The sequence below is a fragment of the Pleurodeles waltl genome, chromosome 10 (genome assembly GCF_031143425.1).
Source record: "Pleurodeles waltl isolate 20211129_DDA chromosome 10, aPleWal1.hap1.20221129, whole genome shotgun sequence".
NCBI classification, from domain to species: domain Eukaryota; kingdom Metazoa; phylum Chordata; class Amphibia; order Caudata; family Salamandridae; genus Pleurodeles; species Pleurodeles waltl.
In genome coordinates, this window is record NC_090449.1 from 600,942,560 (window position 1) to 600,962,362 (window position 19,803).

At 43.1% G+C, this 19,803-nt stretch overlaps 1 protein-coding gene across 1 annotated transcript in view; it reads right to left on the reverse strand.

Moving 5' to 3' along the window:
• The window catches only part of ACAA1 (acetyl-CoA acyltransferase 1), an 87,844-nt gene extending 73,185 nt beyond the window's left edge, over positions 1-14,659 (reverse strand). Inside the window, exons 1-2 of the mRNA XM_069211059.1 lie at positions 14,293-14,659; positions 1,755-1,848 (exon numbers count right to left, since the gene is read on the reverse strand). Coding sequence (XP_069067160.1) covers positions 1,755-1,848; positions 14,293-14,478 — 280 coding nt within the window. The 5' untranslated portion in view covers positions 14,479-14,659. The remainder of the gene's footprint in view (positions 1-1,754; positions 1,849-14,292) is intronic.
• Between the last annotated feature and the right edge of the window lie 5,144 nt (positions 14,660-19,803).

Consider the following 19,803-nt stretch of genomic DNA (forward strand, 5'->3'; position numbering starts at 1 on the left):
TTAATGCAAGAAAAATCTGGTTGGGAGTTTACAACTGTGAATAGCTGTAACTCCGACAAATGCGAGACCCTAGTGCATTGCAAATGCTTGTTTCATTTGGGAGTGGGTGAGGTGGGTAATGCCGGGCATAGTGTGGGAGGACTGCAGCATATCAGGTATAGATTTTTATATCTGGGTGAGGACGGGTGGACATAGAGAGGGGAATACAAAACACCAGATGGCATATGGGATCAGATCATTTCATATGAGTGAGGTCATGTTGTCTCTGGCTCTCCAAAACTATTCTATCTCTGTACAGAGGACGTGAGCTGGGGTCGAGATGAAATGGAGAGGTCATATATAAAATTAAATTATGCATATGTACCTATTAATAAAAGATTTTTTTTTTTTTTTAAGTTCGGGGATTTGAGTGACATAATAAATGACTTAAGCATCATACTCGTATTTTTGACGTCACATTGGACTCCTTGATGAAAAAGATCCCTGAGCCTATAAATAACAATCTATAATTCTGTGCATTACACTATCCTGGGAGAGGTGGCTGTTTTGAATCAGCATATGTAGAATAAACGTTCCAGTGACCATAACAGAGGTAGGCAGCGGTTGTGAGCTCCATTACTATAACCTTCAAAGTTAAAATTGTTTATTCTTATTGTCCAGAAACCTCTTTCTGAGTATAAGTGTTTTATGAACAACTGGCATAACACAAGATTGTATTTTCCAAGCACAAAAGTAATCTTACGTTCCTCCCAGAAGGTCCAAAAGCAGGGTGTTTACAAAGAGCTTAACAGAAGGGTCAAAGGTAATATTTAAGATAAAGACAGGTGGGTACCTAACAAGTGGTGATCTGTTTTGTGAAGAAATGTGTTCAGTTTTTTTTTTGTTTTTTTTTACAAGAGGGTCGGGCAGTTCAGATGGTGATAGGGAAGCTGTCCGGTTCAACTGTGCAAAGACTGAGAACGTCTGTCTTCTGCTCTTTTAGTTCCTGCGTTTTATTGAAGCAGCAGTTTACCACAAAGTTTTTGTGCAAAATCTAACTTCAAAACCTTTCTTATTTACATCATTTCTAATCCAAAAAATACCAACAGACATTCTCAGGTCAATTAAAGAGACACAAAAGGCCCCCTTTTACACTCGCAGCGTCCTGATGCACGTAAACCGGACATTGTCCTCCTAGATATATATAATGGGGTACACGTATCAATGCAGCACAAGCATTAAGGAGATACAAGAAGCTGCAATTTGGTGAAATTCTTGAATTAGAATAAACCTGAAAGAAACAATATATTGTACACCCTGTCAAGAGGCATATTTTAGACGAATTTAACTAAATGTGCAAATCCACACATCGGATTCAGCATCCCCCCTACTCCCATTTACTCTGCATATAATATCAAATCATGTTTCTGAAAGTTTTTCAATCATGAAGGCCACATTGCACTTGATCAACCCTTAAATAATGTTTCTGACCACGTCTACTTTAGCAAAAAAATGTGATAGGACAGGGAGATTTAACATACCCAGGAAGTACATTCCATTACCATTTGCAATAGTGAACAGTTTTTATAAGTGAATAAAAAGTGTTTTAATTACTTCCTACATTCCACTGACCGAATAATAGTCAGGTTTGTAAACTACCAGTCAAATGTAGAAGGGATCAGAATTTACAAAGTTGCAGGTTGAGGGTAAGGAGGGAAATTAGGAGAGCAGATATAAAGAGAAGAGGAAAAGATTACATCCTCCTAAGTACATACCTACACAAACATCTCCTAGTTCCGCTGCCTCTAGGTTGACATCCTTGAGGACAGCAGCCATGACAGCAGAGAGGAGCTCATCTGGAGTAGTGTCCTGTAAGAAAAAACAAAATGCTCAACACAGACCGCATTCTCGGGAAACACAAGTCGTGATTTATTGCAAAGTTGTCTTCTTAAACTTTACAGCACAATCTAAGGACACGTTTGTGTCATCACCAGTAACACCTATTTGCAACAAGGGATACGCAGGTACTTACTTATTTAGGCTCCTTTGCCGCAGGTGTGGTTTCTCCTGACAGGAGGAAAATCACATCTCACATGTTAAATAGTCGCTACTGGGCCAGAGATCAGACAAGTTCCCTCGAAGGTCGGGGTGAGGGACAAGGCAGAGAGTGCATTAAGCGGTGCTTCGACAGCTTTTCCTAAAATACCACAGGGAGGGTGAAGCATTGCGGCTGGCCCAATATTTCTTTTAACTTTTCCTGACGAGGGGGCAATGGCTGGCCCCTACTAATACCCATTAGGCCCCCGTAGCCCTCATCTCCCGAACTAAAGTGTCCCATAGACCCTATCCCAGAGGGCACGCAAAGAGAGCTCTGCTTCACCACAGGCAGGGGACAAGGTGCAGCTTGTTGGCAGGAGCAAGAGTAGAGCTTCCTCACATCTTGGTGGAAGCAGAACAAAAGATGCTAGCTCCCACACGTTGCCCATGAGGTGTGCTCACCGGGAGCCAGCAGGAGCACCCAAAAACAAACAACTACAAAAGACCCAAAAGCATGGTTGGTTCCTGCTTTAGGCAAGTGGGAAACCACTCATTTGTTTACCACTCGGGCAGGGAACTCCCCATAATGCCCAGCAAGGGGGCTATGGGGAGTCACTAGGCTAAAGGTATTTTGACCTTCCCTAACAAATTTTGCATAATCCTCGTGTTGCTTATTTACCTTTTACTACTGAGATTGTTTTACTGATATTTAAACCTGTTTTTACATGCCTGTGTTCAGTGGCATTTTGACACTCCTCTCCTCACTAAAACTGCTATTTCCACCCTCCTGCTTGTTCCAACTAGAGCCGCCATTTTGGGAGGCGGTCTAGTCTTTCTTGCCTGCAGCTCTGGCCCACTATAAAGGGCTTGATGAAGCGAGCATGCAGCGGGCGTGCCGCTGGTGCGCCTAAGGCAAGCCCATCTGCGCCCAATCAAGACCAGGGACCAGGAATGCTACCCAGGGCTCTCCCGAAAGCTTAGTCAACTGTTAGCTATTATTACGGACACTTCTCACCTCTGTAAACATTCTTTAAATCATGACTCCCCTATTATACTTTGCAATGTGTGTCACTGGTCTCCCTTGTCTCATTTCCCATTCCAGCAGCGGAACAGCTTTGGTGGAGGTTGCCAAATCATTCTACTCTACTGTCGTTCCCTGCCTGCGCATAAACAATATATTTTCTCACTATTAATTGATTAAGCTCCGGAGGCGTTATTTCTAACAGAAACCTGGCTATCCGAGGACTCTGGTCCCGATATAGCTATGGCTCTTCCCCATTATTATCATATACACCGATTAGACAGACCTCACTCCAAAGGAGGTGGAATCGCAATCACTGTTAAAAATACTATAAATTGTACTACCCAAAATTTGTCTATTCCAGACTGTGAAAGTCTCTTTTTCTCGTTAACAATCAATCCTACCTTTACTCTCTCCGGGAACATTAATTTATCGTCCTCCTGGTCTGGAGAGGAAATTATTTCAGTCTTTACCAGAACTAATAACAGACTTTGCCTGTAGTAACTCTAACTTCACCATTTTGGGTGATTTTAATATTCACGTTGATGATGAATATAACAATCTGGCAAACACTCTGTTGGCGGATCTAGCAGCTTTAGATCTGCCACAGTTGATCAAAAGGCCCCACTCATATTAAAGGACACACCATCAACTTGGTCTTTAGTAATTTGTCAAACCCTTCAGTTTTGCCTCTACTCCCTCTAGTTTGGACTGATTACTATCTAATTTCTCTTTCACTCCCTCATACCCCTGCACCCCCACAGTCCTCATCTAGCACTATCACCCATCACCCCTGGTCCAAAGTAAGTCACAAAAACTGGATAGCTAGTTTAGAACTTCATCGTCCGTTCTCCACTTCTAATGAGACTTGCTTGGCGACAACATTTAATGAATGGATTTCCAACTCCCTGGACAATGTACTTCCGGCTAAGACCGTCCATAACATTGCACGTACCAAGAAGTCCTCTTGGTTTACTCTTAAGATATGGCAACATAAAAAGATATGTAAACAGTTAGAAAGGAAATGGAGAAAAACCTATGATGATTACTCTAAACGTGAATATAGGGCAGCAATTAGAGACTATCAAGCAGAAATTAAAACCACGCAAGGACTGTTCCATGTTGCCAGAATAGAACAATCCTCCAATTCTCCTAAATAAATCTTTACAATTTTTAAAGAATTAACTCAAGACCCTTCTCCTTGCAGCCCAATTCAAGTATCTTCGGAGCACAATAACAATTTAACAATTTGGCAGCTTTCTTTCATGAAAAACTTCTTGATATTCAACGAGGCTTCTCCCACCTCTCCACACATTAAGCCACTACGGCATTTCAAGACCCTTCGAATGTCACTTTCATAGCGTTTCAGCCTCGACTAACATGTTAGCCTGAAATTTGTTTTTCTCGAGGATTACAATCTTCTACATAACACTCACTTGTTTTAGACTTTTGCATTGCACGGAATCTGCCCTGTTGGCAGTTACCGAGGACACCCGTCAACACTTGAATTCAGGTGGCTATGCAGCAATTATCCTTTTGGATCTGAGTGCTGCATTTGATACTGTAGATCATAATATTCTCCTTCAGAGAATCTCTCGGATGGGTTTTTCAGGGACCCCATTTCAGTGGCTCTCTGACTTCCTGAAGGACAGGATCTTTCAAGTCCTTGATCAATTATTTTTCTAAACCTCTACCACTCAGTTGAACCCTACTCTTTTTAACCTTTATATGTCCCCCCTGGCAAGAACTATTGAGCCACATGGACTATCGCTAGTATCTTATGCAGATGATACTCACTTGGTCTACACTCCTTCTCTGCTAGGAATACCCAAGAACAGGCCACCTTACCTTCTTGTCTCTCAGATATCACCAGATAGATGATAGAGAGCAAGCTTAATCTCAACAATGGGAAAACAGAAGTTATGATCGTCGGGAATCCTTCCTTACTTAGGTCCCCATCCTTAGCAGTGACCTTGCCTAAGGATCTACCTCCGCCTAAAGATTCCATAAAAAGCGTGGGCTTTTGGCTAGACCTGCACCTTACAATGGAATGCCGTTCTAAGAAACTGGCAGCTACCTGTTTCGGTGTTCTAAGAACCCTTAGGAAAATCTTTAAATGACTTCCATTTTCAGCCAAAAGACTTCTTACTCAGGCTCCGATACTTTCACGTCTCGATTACGGGAACGAACTGCTCCTGAGCTCTCCTTCGCTTGTTCTAAAGAGACTTCAGGTGGTGCAGAACGCTGCTGCTCACCTACTCACAGACACCCCCAGACATTCATCTGCCACTCCAGCCTTGGCTTCCCTCCATTGGCTTCCGATTGAACAACACATTATTTTTAAAGCTATGGGTTTTATTCACCAAGCCCTTCGAAACAAGGGTCCAGTCTTCCTCAGATGAATGATCACTCCCTATACCCCCCGGAGAATACTCAGATCTTCTTCAGCTTTTTTAATTAACTTCTTTCATGCTAAGAAAGTTAGCTGGGGGGTAGATCATCTGCCTGTAGAGCAGCGAAGATCTGGAACTCCCTCCCCTTGGAACTTCGTCATGACATGTCAGAATCTTCTTTTCGTAGAAAATTGAAAACTGTATTGTTCCCTGTTTAGGTCTGTTCCTCTTACCTAGTGATCTTCCTCAGCACTGGGAGGCCTTCGGGTAGCCATGTGCTCTACAAATTCTCGAAACTAAACTAAACTAATTTGCATATCAGTTTCTTTCTGTGGTGCCCCAGAATGAGTAGGGCACCACTAGTGTTAAGAAAATGTGTTGTGGAGGCATGGCAAAAGGTGCAGAAGTGCCCACTGAAATGCATCAAAGGAATGTTACCCTATCTCTTTCAGAGAATTACATCCATGGTGCTCATGTGCTGGGGATGGCTGCTGGCCCTCCTGACACACGAGTCAGGAAATCACTCTGGTGCAAGCACCAGAGGGATTATCTTTCAGGAAAAAGAGTCTTGGGAGGTGGGGATCAAGTTCCCAACTCCTGAGGCTGTTTTTGGTTTTTACTGAGATGACGATCAGCACTTTGACATCATTTCAATGAAAACAAAAGTGAAATGAGCCGATCGGCTGATTTCACTTTCCTTGCCTCCTTGCTCAGGGGGCTATCTCACCCTCCCGAGCACCCAGTAAGGCGGGAGAAGTATCATTGGAAAGGGGGGGAATCTCCCAAGTGGATCCCTGCTTGGGGATCACCTCACACCACTAGGCACAAGGGACGGGGGAGCTGCTCCTTGGGCAAGGACTTTTGCTCCCCCTGATAGTTTTGGGCATAGTCAGTCTTTCTGCTCTCACAACCACCCGGGGGCACATGGGGCCAATAGTAATAGCCCTAAAACAGCACCTCCCCCAGAGCGCTGGGGTGGTGCAGAAAGCCCACTAGTACACCAGGGAATTTTTTCTTTTTTTTATTATTAGTGTAGGCTGGCCATGATAGCCTTGTCAATGCCCTCATCCCAAAAAAAGTGCGCACAGTCAAGGGCAACAGCCCCAGATCTGCCCCCGGTGAGGGGGGGGGGGGGGGGCGAAAGCCAACTTGGACGCCAGATATGATCTTGATTTATTTTGTGTAGGGGTTGGGGCGGGCAATGGTGGCCCTGTCAATGCCCTCAGCCCAAACAAAAATGGCCAGTTTTTCTGCCCCACCTTGGGGGCCAGTTGGGGGCAATAGCCTCTGATCTGACCTCCACCGTGGGGGTCTGAAAGCTCACTAGGCTTCAGGGTTTTTTTATTTATTTTTAATTAGTGTATGGGTGGTGTCAGCCCATTATGGGCATGGCAATGCCCCCACCCTAATTAAAAAAAAATGGTCACGGTCTTTTTTCCCCTTGGGGAGTAGATGGGGGCAATAGCCCCTGCTCTGCCCCAGGGTGTCAGAAGGCCTACTAGTCAAGAGGGACTGTTAGGGTGGGGGCTGCCAAGAATGGGCATGGCAATGCACCCACCCACCAAAATGGGCAAAGTCTTTCTGCTCACTCCGCTGACTAAAGCGGAAGGAAAAGGAGATTTGACTCTTTTGTGTGTCGATTTCACATATGGGCCAGCAGAGCTTAATTAACTTCCAATATCATCCCACTTACAATGGTGAGCGACTGCAATTTTTGGGCTTGGGTAGACTGCTACCTGGAAAAACCTACCAGACCCAGTCACGTCTGAAAAGTAGACATCCGGGGAATTCCAGGGTGGCATGCTTCAAATGCAGCCCACAGCACTGCCTTATCCACAATGCCCGACAAAACTTCAACTTTGCCCGAAGTCACACATTTGCCCTACATTTCTGTGATGGAATCTTCCATACTCTGCAGGAATCCACAGAATTCCTACCACCCAGCATTGCCCCACCTCTGTTGATAAAACATTTGCCCCACTTCTGTGGCTTGGCCTAGTGCCAGCGACAGGAACGGATCCATCCGAGGTCAATAGGTGCCTCCACGCTAGTGTTCCCACTGTCGGTTGGTTCGATCTGTTCCTGTTGCGGCACTAGGCCCAGCCACACAGGTGGGGCAGGGTTTTTTTTATTGGCACAGGGCAATGCTGGATGGTAGGAATTTTGTGGATTGCTACAGATTCCGCAAATTTCTATCACAGAAATATAAGGAAAATGGGTGATTTCAGGAAAAGTGTGAGGTTTGCAGGACATTGTGCTAAGAAAACCTAATGGGATCCACGCAACCATCCTGGATTTCCCTAGGCATCTAGTTCTCAAAAATGTAGAGGTTGGCTAGGTTTCCCCAGGTGCCGGCTGAGGTAGAGTCCAAAACATAGAGCTTCGCACACTGGAAAAAGAGGGTCAGTTTTTGGTGGAAAAATGTGCTGCATACATGTTGTGTTTGGGCGTTTTGTGTCACGTGCACTAGTTCTACCCACAAAAGTGAGGTACCATTTTTACCGTGAGACTTGGGGGAATGCCAGGTAGAAGGAAGTTTGGGGCTCCCCACAGTTTCCAGAACTTTCTATCACAGAAATGTGAGGAAAATGTGTGTTTTTACTCACTGTTTGAGGTTTGTAAGGGATTATGGGGAAAAAAAAAAAAACATGGGGGGAGCCATGCATGTCAGCCCACTCTGGAAACCCCTACATGTCTAGTTTTCAAAAATGCACAAGTTGGCTAGGTTTCCCTTAGTGCCAGCTGAGCTAGGGTCCACAATACACAGCTAGGCAAAAAACAAATCAGTTTTCAGTGGGAAAATGTGATGTGTCCACGTTGCATTTTGGGGCATTTCCTGTCGCGGGCACTAGGCCTACCCACACAAGTGAGGTACCATTTATATGGGGAGACTTTGGGGAATGATGGGTGGAAGAAAGTTGGTGGCTCCCCTCAAATTATAGAACATGGCATCACAGAAATGTGAGGAAAATGTGATTTTTTAGACAAATGTTGAGGTTTACAAAGGATTCTGGGAGGCAGAACTTGGTGAAAGCCCCACAAGCCACCCCGTCCTTAATTTCCCTAGGTGTCTAGTTTGCAAAAATACACAAGGTTACTAGGTTTCCCTAGGTGCCAGCTGAGCTAGACCCCAAAATCCACAGCTAGGCACTTTGCACAAAACAGGTCAGTTTTCAGTGAAAAAATATGATGTGTCCACGTTTTGTTTTGGAGTGTTCCCTGTTGCAGGCATTAGGATTATCTGCACAAGTGAGGTATTGTTTTTATTGGGAGACCTGGGGAAACATAGCAGAAGAAGTATTCTTACCAATTGTCTTTCTCTGAAGTTGTGCCTTCTAAATGTAAGAGAGTGTAAGAAAGAAGTCATTTTGAGAAATGCCCTGTAATTCACATGTTAGCATCGGAACCCACTAAATTCAGAGATGTGCAAATAACCACTGCTTCTAAACTCCATATCTTGTGCGCATTTCGGAAATACATATGTTTCCTTGATAACTATTTTTCAATCTTGCTATTTTACCAGATGAATTACTGCATGCCCGAAACAATGAAAAACCACTCCAGGGTGCAGCTCAGTTATTGGCTCTGGGGACATAGGGTTCTGGTGAACCTACAAGCCCTATATACCCCAGCAACCAGAAGGGTTCAGCGGGCACAACGGTATAAAGCTTTTGAAAATCTGCCATAGTTAGAAGCACCAGAAGAAAACGCAGGCACAAATAGCTGTTTTTGTTCACTCAATTGCAATATTTTTTTATTTCAACTGTTACTGTCTATAGGAAAACCTTGAAATATCTACACAAATGAACCCTTGCTGAATTCAGAATTCTGTCTACTTTTCAGGAAATGTATAGCTTTCCGGGGATCCACCATTTGTTTCACACTCATTTCTAACATTAACTGGAAGGAGGTTGAAATCACAAAAAATAGGAAAAATGGGCTATGTCCTAGTAAAATGCCAAAACTGTGTCGAAAAATGTGGTTTTCTGATTCAGGTCTGCCTGTTCCTGAAAGCTGTGAAGATAGTGATTTTAGCACCGAAAACCCTTTGTTGATGCCATTTGCAGGGGGAAAAAAAAACAGATGTTTTCTCCTGCACCACTTTTTCCCATTTTTCCTCCCCCAAAAAATATTTTAGCTATATTTTGGCTAACTTCTCAGTCCCCTCCAAGGAAATCCACAAACCCTGGGCACTGTTAGAATCCCCAGGATGTTAGAAAAAAAGGACGCAAATTTGGCATGGATAGCTTATGTGGACAAAAAGTTATGGGGCCAAATTGCAAACTACCCCAAATAGCAAAAAAGGCTTAGCACAGGAGAGGGGAAAGGCTTAGCAGCGAAGGGGTTAAGTACTCCTGGAACTGAATCTTTTCTACTTGGGCTCTGGAGTGTGGGGGCCCCTTCTGTGTGGTCAAAATACAACTGCATTTTAAAATAAAAGTAAAAGAAAGATTCAGAGATGCATGATTTGAAATGTGCTTTCTCAACAACATATATATATTGACAATGCAATGTTTACCAATATAATGAATGTTTTTGACTTGTTACAGTTTCTCTGGATTTTATTGGTGTTGCAATATTTAATTATGACACGTGGCTGCTTTTATTGATGTGGTGACACCATAACAGAGCCAGAAGGACTTCCTTATTGATAAGACCCCCCTTATGTTGCGATGTTTCAAATGATGTGTGTGTTGAATATTGTGCTTACAGGATTCAGGAACTACAAGGGGTGTAATGTACATGAGGGTCTCACAAACCGAATTTCCAATTACTGATGTGCAAATCTGTAATTGAATGCACAGTATTTAGTAGAGTGAATGGATAATAAAAGTAATTTTACCTTTTAAAAGAAAAAGCACTGCCTGGACAACCATTTACTGAGAGTTGCTGCTGCATACCAGCGAGCTGAAGATACTAGCCCACACCCCCTCCTCTGAATAGGCACTGGACCACTCTGCGTCACTACCTTGAGAAAGTCAAATGCTACAATGGGGTACTTGGTTCCCATTATAGAGACAATTGTGGACTTCTGAAGGACTGACACCCTTCGCAACTACTAACCCATTTTATTAAGGTATTAGTGTAAACGTAGGAGCCTTTTTATCTATTTCTACAAGGTCACCTATTAGCTTACAGTAGCATACTATCTTCACAACTGCACTTTATGAAGTGAAAAATCGAGCATATCAATAGAAATGTGGATTGCCATTGATGAAATCACAAGAAATGCATTGGGAAAATTATAGTTTCAAAGCTAACTAAAATTGATGGATTTAAGCTCCTCTTTCAGGAACATCAACCTTATTATTCTGTCCTTGGCTATACACAAACTGCGATATTCATTATTCTCCTTTATGGATGGCACTGGTTATTACACTACAGCAAATTAACATCTTATGTTGAGGCTAAATAAAAATACATCATTATATATATTTGCACCACTGTCTACTCCGTCTTTAACATGTCTAACCCCACTCGGCATACAACTTCTCTTTTAGTCTGAAATGGGACTAAGAACATGGAGTCATTACCTTGCATTTTCATAGTTAGATGTCATTGGTTGGTTATTTTCAAAATCTTAGTGTAATGATTACATCTAGCGCATTACTTATACCAGCCTGGCCTATCTTAACTGGTAGTCAGACTATTCTTCATAGATATTTCCAATAGAGTAGCTAATCACTAGGACCCTTCGGCTCAAATCAAGTACTGTTCCTACTCGATCTACTCCTCATACATATCGAGTCTGATGAAGCACTGGCATCAACAGTACCTCAAAGGTTCGGAGGTGGCAGAGCTACATTCTGATTTACAGGAGGAGGGACTCAAGTGTGACTGCCTTAATAAAGACTACTCTACATCACATGAATATAAATAAACACACATACACATTTATTTGGTAAGGGAATTTCCCCTGCGTGGTATATGGGAGTGTCCCCCTGCTGTGATTGCCTAATTGCACGTACATCTGACATGCTGGCTTACTTTTTAGGTACCAAGATTTTTTAATTAAATTTTAACAACATCCATAATTGGCTATTTCTGGGACTTATATTCATTGCTAAAGGTCATACAGCATATATCAGATCTCAAAGTATTGCCACAGTTAAATTACCCACCTCAGCCACCCAAACAATCCTAAGTTAGACCACATGAAAAGGTATTGTGTGTAGTTGTGCTGCCCCCATTCACTTTAGCCTACGAAGACTTGATCACGTTCATTCTTCAAATATATATCACACCACCATAAACAGGCATTGGCAAAGCCAATAGGTTTCAGCTTTGTGTTTTATTTCTATCTAGGTGGATTGTAAAATATTAGAAAAATGTTATAATAGTTTGTGTTTAAGATTTGATAAACCGTTAATGGTTTATCAAATTTTGAAACAAACATGATTATAACACGTTGGTAGTATTTGTATTCCAGTTAGAAAGAATAGAACGAAGAAACAACGACGAAACCTTTTGGCATGATGAGAAGAAGACAGAGAACCAGCTCCCTGTATTGTGGTACCGATGCGCTTTAATTGCCCTCAATATGCAGCTCCCTGTATTGTAGTACCTTGTACTATTGATACCCTTTAAATGCCCTCAATACGCAACTAAAATATTGAGGTATTTTGTACTAACGGTACCCTTTAAGTGCTCTCAATAAGCGGCTCTCTGTACTGTAGTACCTTGTACTATTGATACCCTTTAAGGGCCATCAATACGTGCCTGAACACGGGTGAGAGAAAAAGAGGTGTAGGTAGACGTAGGCATAGGTAGAGGTATGTGTAGGAAGAGGCAGGTATAGTTAGAGGCAGGTGTATGTAGAGGCTAGTGGTAAAGGTACAGTGTAGGTAGAGGTAGGTGCAGCTAGGTGTAGGTAGAGGTATAGGTAGGTAAAGGAAGGTATAGGTAGAGTTAGGTGTAAATTTAAAAAAACATGGAACACTTTAGATACTGGCAACGTCCCATTTATTCGGGAGCATTTCCTTAAATGAAGAGTAAAATGAACTTCGTAAAAATATTAAGAACGCTAAGCCAATACTAATAATCATTGTGGATCACACTAAAAAGAAATCATAGAAAGCACTGAAATACCTATGTTTTTGTTTCTCACACTAAACATATATTTTTTTTTTTATCACAATTCGTTGTTTTAAACTATCTCAAAACAATAGCTAAATGCCATAAAAAAACACCACCTCACTAATGCCACTGAAACTCCCAAAACTCGTTATTTTAAAGTATTTCAAAACAATAGCTAAATTCCATTAAAAAAGACTGCAACACAAATCCCACCAGATAACAAACACGTTTGCTGACAAGACAAGGTTCTTCTCACTTCAACAACAATAACCGGCAGCTAAAATGTAAACTACCACTGCTCCTTGAAGTATGCAACCTCTTTTGACACCAGCAGAAGAGACGCGCTGATCACAAACATCCCTTCAAACAAAATGTGCTCCTAAAAAAAGCACAACCTGTAAGCTGTCTTATGAAGTACTTCTTCACAGTGCTTTAAGTGGGCCGGTACTGTCCGGTACTGAGTAACGGCACTTTTTTATTTTGCGATGGAGAGTACCTGCACTTCTCAAGAAAAACGTAATACTTTTCACTGGAGAGTGCCAGCACTTCTCAGTAACAAGCAGGTACTCCAGCACAGAGTACCTGCACTTCGATATTTCCATTTCAAACACTGCTTCTTCAGTATGTTAAGAAAAACAGTAGCAAACGAAAAGGTAACCAGTGGGTGGACCCTGGCACTAACCAATAACAAAAAAAATCCACCTTGCAAGAGATAGCCCAAGCAAAGCAGAATAATAGGAAGTTAAAGCACAGACGATGGGTCAGCCAATAAAAACAAAGTAAATTGAATCGACATTACAATAAACTAATAGGATAGTCAGGTATGCAAGGGGCGGGCTTAAAGTCACTTTACAGAACTTTTTTTGAGATACAAAAGACTTTGCAAGCGCATGTGCAGGCGAAACCTAAAAATGATATGTATTATTACAATATCAAAAATAAAATAAAATCAGGGCTCTTAAACAAGTAGGACAGGACAGGACAAATACTCTATAAGCAGATGCTCTGAATCAAGCTCATCTGGAGTATGTGCAGAGATCTTGGTCTGTCCTTGACAGTGCGATGTTCACGACCAGTCCTGTGATCTGGGCGGTGAACCAAGCGTGCCATTGTAGTGGACAGAAAATTTCTGTCCTACTCTTGGGTTTCACACATAAGGCAATGGTGGCACTATTCTGTAGTCTGTGATCATATAGAGTTGACCAGATCAGACTACTGACCCCTGTAATGGAAAACCAGCTATTATGTGAAACCCAGAACCTTGCACTGACTTCCTGTGTGTATGTTTAGTATGCCTGCAACAGACGTACGTAGGACTATGACTGTATATGGTAGAAAGAAGCGGCTTCTGCAAAGCATTGTGACACCCGCGGGTGGCAGCTAGTGAGGTATCTGATGCACGTAGCAGTAGAAACAGTCGCAGCGTTGGATTGCCATGATGAGCGAGTGATGTCCAGCCACCGTAACCTGAGGCTTTTAAGGGGGTGTCGCGGTAGCGAGAGGTTCTAAAGAGACTGTTACAATGACTGAGTAGGTAAGTGAGTGATACCGATTGGAGACTTTGGAGCGAATGGCATAGTAGTGGACGTCCTTCAGAAAGCACCACAATAAACGAAGACTTCGCTAAAAGTGAACAGCTCCTCTTCGGTGAGCAGAGGCTCTGGGTGAGTGCATGTAGTCCCCGCAGTAGACGACTCAGTGGGTGGGCTATCGATGGAGTGACAAAGGTTTTGCAGAGAAAGAATGACTGTGAGAGACAATGAATATGCAGGGATGGTAATTTACCTTGAAGGCACCTCGCTTGGCTTTGCAGATGGCAGTGCGCAGCCCGTGCACCACCACGATGTCCTCGGGGCTCTCCCTGTGATGGAGAGCTGAGCAAGGCGCAGCCTGCAAAGAGTACGCGCCGGTTCCAGGAGACCCCTGGACCCCTGGAAGGAGGTGCCCCAGTACCACGCTGAGCCGCTGCATCTCGCAATGTACTCCCACTTTGCCCTTCCTCTCTGCTCCCTAACAGCTGCTCGGACACAGGCTGGCACCCTTATTAAGCTGCAGTACAAGTGCACTCTGCCCCCTGAGCGCCACCGGGGAACCAAAGTGCAGGCAGTAAACTTGGCATACACAAGGAAGAAGGACTATGTTAAAAGTAAGCAAGAGGGAGCCACAGTGGAAACAAAGAAAGGCTAGACCGCAAAAATGCATTACACAACTAGACTGCTAACCTTCCTATTTAATAAGGAAACGCACGCGAGTAGGCAAGGAACTAGGGGCCATGTGTACGAAAGCCTTTTCCCATAGACACAGAATGGGTAAAATCCTTTCGTACATCTGGCCCTAAATGCCGCTGAATATTAGTAGCCATGGGATTTACCTCTCGTGGAAGAGTCTACGAGAAACTAGCAAAAGTCGATTGCCCGTGCCACGTTTTCAGTGTGTCTATGAGTAACATTTCCGTGTTTTTAAGGGTGCTACATGCTCCTGTACAAAATATAAATGCTTTGCGTGTGACACTTTTTTTTCTACTGTAATGAGATAAATAAAGGACATTATCAATTTTGTGAAATATATCCTTAAACACGCTGCAATGCACCGGAAGTGTGTATACTTGGCCCCTAATATAACGGTTTTGCCATGATCTACCACCCTGCACCCCAACCCGCCCCCACACACTTTTCTATGCTTCCCACTCCCTCTGTCTGCTGGGAGCAGACAGGGGACTGTGTTGCCTGACAGTAACAGATAAATTACTTTCATTATTTCTTACTTTGTAGGCCTCTTTAACTTATGCTTCCCTAGATGATCTGACATTTGTCCAAAAAAAACGGGACATTTACTTAATGATCTGACCTTTGTCCCAAAAAACGGGGCATTTATTTAAAATTAAGAGAAGCGTCGGGACACCGGGACTGTCCTCTAAAAACTGGGACTGTCTGGGGAGATCCGGGACATCTCGTCACCCTATCACTGAGTAGTACCTATAGGTTCGTCCTGCTGCAATATTTTAGACAAGGATAGATGGTTCCGTACATATGAGGACCTGTCAACCCAGCGCATGTGAGGAAGCTCTAGAATCATTGTTGTCTCGGCTTACATTCCCACCATTCTCTCTTCACTATATCCTTTGTCCTCCCACTTATTTTCACTTTGTCTTTGCTCTCTCCTCCATCTCTTCTCTTAACTCTTCTCCTTTCTGCCTTCTTTCTACCTTTTCATACTGTTTGAGGACCCCAAAGCTATAAGAATGGCTAGGGTGGCAGGTATTAGTTGTTTACAATGCATATTGAATTTGCAAACAACTGTTGTTCTGCCCATCTTTAAATTACAAAAAAACAGCATTACCATGTGCCAGCTGTTAAATCCCGGTGTTGGCAATTACTTGCTGGTGCCGAGCACTGGAAACCATAGGCTCAAATTAAGCACTGCCTTGTCCTTTTATCCCTCTTTCTTTTTTTCTTTGCTGCCATCACCATTTCTTTTAATCTTGCCATACCTTTGTCGCACATCTCCCCTTCTCTTTTTGATTCGCTTCTGATCTCATCCAACTCTCTCCTCCCTTTACTTATTTTCCTACCTTCCATCACCTTCCTTCTGTTGTTTCTCCTTTGCACCTCATGGCTGCGTCGCTCTCTTCTTCCACCCTCCCTTCTCCACTGTCATTTTATCTCCCTCATCTCCTTCTTTCTTTCCTCTGTTTCCCTATAGTCTCCCATTACTCTCCTTCTTGTGTGTTTGTCTTATCATTATTTCCTTATGCCATCTCTCCATTTACCTCTCCCACTCCTTTCATTTTTAACCCTTTGTTAACTTTGCAGTTTCTAAGGTACCGTTAGGGTTGTTGCCCTCAAAATTTCATCTCCACCCCGACTGCAGGGGGGCCTTCCTGACACTTGCCTATTATATGGCTCTGGGAAGGGACACTTGCTCCACCTGGTCTATTCTTGTGAAGTGCTGCTGGGCGTAAGGAGACAGCTGTTAAAAGTCCCCTTCAATCGAAGACGCATGCGGAGGCGGGTGGTGCTGGCCTGCTTTGATCCAGGGGACCCACAGCTAAATTACAGTTTTGTTAAATTCTTGTTGAAGGTGGGAAAAAAATATGCCTCACAATACACCCAATTATGTTGCTAAGCGGGTGCAATGACTTAAGCTAAAGCAGAATGATATCTCTCATGCGGACAGCCCTGCCGGATCTAGCGGCAAACTAATCATGTGCACAGTTTTCCTGCAATTAAGAGGGAAGGTTTACTTGGATTTGGTCTCTGTAGAGGGTGAACCTTAGTGGCATGCCCTTCCTTTTCATGCCCTGTTGGCCCTCTGGGTGCCTCGTTTCTGTCTTTGCACTTTAACTAGGGGGTTGTTTGGTCTCTTGCCATCTCACTACTCTGACCAGGCGACGGACAACTCCGGGTGGACCAGTGGGCTTAGCTTTAATTTGTCTAGCTCCCCCATGATAGGCTGCTTAAGGCTGGTGGCCCACTTTTAACTTTCTTCTTGTGGAACACACTTGTACAGTTGAATTTCTAAGCTTTTTTTAGATCTGTGGCACTTTATTTAACCCTTTTTATTGCTTGTTTTACGTATGTGGTCTGTTCAATCATGCATGGGACTAACTAAAGCTAATTATTTTGAGGAGGTTACTAGATGCCATTACAGAAACAGTATTTTGTGTTTTAAGTCGCCGCCTTTTTATTTCAAAGGTTTTAAGTAACTATACAATTAATAAGTAAATCTGAAATGTTTCATTTTAACATATAATACTGTACGTAAGGTTTTTCACTTGGGCTGGGTGATGAGTCCTTTTTATTTTTGCTTAGGCTATTTCAAACTAGATCTCAAAATAATCATTTTCAGTCATTTAATTCGAAAATAAACAGTTTGATTTAAGTACGCAATTAATTGCAGCATTGCTAACTTTTCAACAAGCAATATCAGATTTTGTTGGAACACTTCAAACGATAGTTGCCAAGAATATTATACACTATAACAAATACTCTGTGCCAAACCAAGATGTCGCAGTGAGGTCCTGCCTGTGGAGCAGAAGAGCGTCTTTGTAATTTCAGAGGATTTACATACTTACACAAAGGCAGGTGGTCAGCCTTTGAGTCCTGTAAGAAATTGGGTTATTGGTTTAGGGGGTTGGAAGCCCCACTCAGGCAACAACTACAGTCCTTGTCAAGGTGAACCCCAAAAAGTAAATAATTTAACCTGTGCTTAACCCTGTGGTATCTTGACACTAAAGCAGTCAGGTTTAACTTAGAGCCACATGTGAAGTATTTATGCAGCACACAAACAGTAATAAAGTGAAAACACAACATAAGAAAAATCCCAAACCAGTTTAGAAAGTACATTCTAATATGTAAAATGATGCCAGAACGACTTAAATCCCGTCAGTAGTACAGCTGAAATTTGATTCTAAAGTTTTAAGTGAAAATAGCAACTGAAAACACAAAGCAACACTCACAGTCATCTGGTCGCGATTGGCTAGGGGAAAATGTTACAGGTTCAGGCCAACCACAATGGATCATGTGTTGGATACAAGGACCAGCTTTTCCACGCTGAAAAGTTACCTCTCAAGTCCGGCAGAAAGAGTTCCGTTTGCCTGATAGGAGGCTACGAGGAGGAGGCTTCAAGCATGAAGAGCAGGTCGACTGTCATGGACCGTCATTGCTTTTTTTAAACACATTTTTACTAAGTTTCATGCTTATGCTTATAAAATTCTTTGCCACCTCTATCCTTTCTTTATCAGGGCACCATGCCAGGTGAAGACACACAGTGAAGGATAGAAGAAGTTTAGATTCAGGCAAGTCCCAGTACAGGAGAAACCATTAAGCCAACTAGTCCATGCATAGGTGGTCCAACAGGTAAGCATTATTCCACATGTAGCATATATTCTTGTTTTGATAACAGCAACATATAACACAACCTTGGCAAATGTATTGTTTTGCTGGAGTAAGAGTAAGTTACTAGAATGGAGAATTTGTGGGCTAGGGGAAATGTGCAACGCATTGTCCTTAATTCTGGATCTGCATCAAGTGTGGAAGGGTAGGGAAGTAGAGCATCCAAAACGAATAGAGGAGTGATCTTGGGTGGAGAAGCATTGCTGTAGCACAAAGATCCAGTTTTCGCTGGAGCTTTACGTCAGTGGTCATCGCAGGTTGTGGTTGCTGTAGTGTAAAGTGCAGGTTTCGCATTGCCAGTCGTCGTGGACAGTCACTTTTAGCACAAAAAGCAGGTCTCACTGGAGCTTCACATTGGCAGTCATCGCGGTTGGCAGAGTTTCAGTGCGAAGGGGCACCTTTCATGGTCTTGAGGAGCCCAAATTTCAGAATTTTCCTCTTTTCTTCTTGGAGGAGCTTCCAATGATTCAAGCCAGGGGTCCAGGACTTGGGGAGTACCTCTTGAGGATCAGGACTTCCTCCAGCAGAGGCCAGTAGCAGGACTCAGGCATGTTCAGGCACGCCCAGTTGCAGCTGTCAGGTGGGCAGTTGCAAGGAGGCCTCTGAAGCGTCTTGTGTCCCTGCAACTCTCACTGGAGGCTAGCCCAGTAGCCCTTGGAGTCACTTTGGTGGTTCAGGGTTCAAAGGAGCAGGTCCAGTCTCCTTCCTCAGACAGCAGATCAGCCCTTCCAGCAGCAGGGTGGCCATTCATTTGAATCTTCCACAGGTTGAGCAGTGTACCAAAGAGTAGCTATGAAGGTCCAATGTTTTACATGGTGGAAGCCTTTGTGTGGGGAAACTCCTTGTCCTACCCTCCAAATTGGTTCTGGAATGTTCTTCCCCTTGTCAAGTCTCCAACCTGTCTGGTGTGACAAAAAGCCTGGTGTCAGTTTTCTTTGTGTGTGCTGTAGACAAAGCCCTTTGTAGTGTAAGTGGGGATGAGTACAGCCCCTCCCCAGTTGTCCTGCCAGGATTCCTGTAAGCGCCCTTTTGTGTCACTGTCTGTAAGTAATACACAAACCCCAACAGCAGAGCTGTTAACAGTCATGTGGCCCAGGACACTGACAGAAGGCACAGTTGGTTGGGACAAAAATAAGGCAGCTTTCTGAAAGCAGCAATGTCAAAATTGTAGCTTAAAATCCAACTTCACCATTAAAGAGGATTTTAAATTGCAATTCACTTGAGTGTAAACAGCATAGCCCTTTCTGCCCATGATCTAAAGTTAGCACTTATTAAATATAATGAAGTAACCCCGCATTGCCCATGGGAGAGGTAGGCCTTACAACATTGAAAAACGACTTTAGGATTTTCCTAATGCCTGGACATGTAAAACCTAAGTACACATGACCTACATTTTAAATAC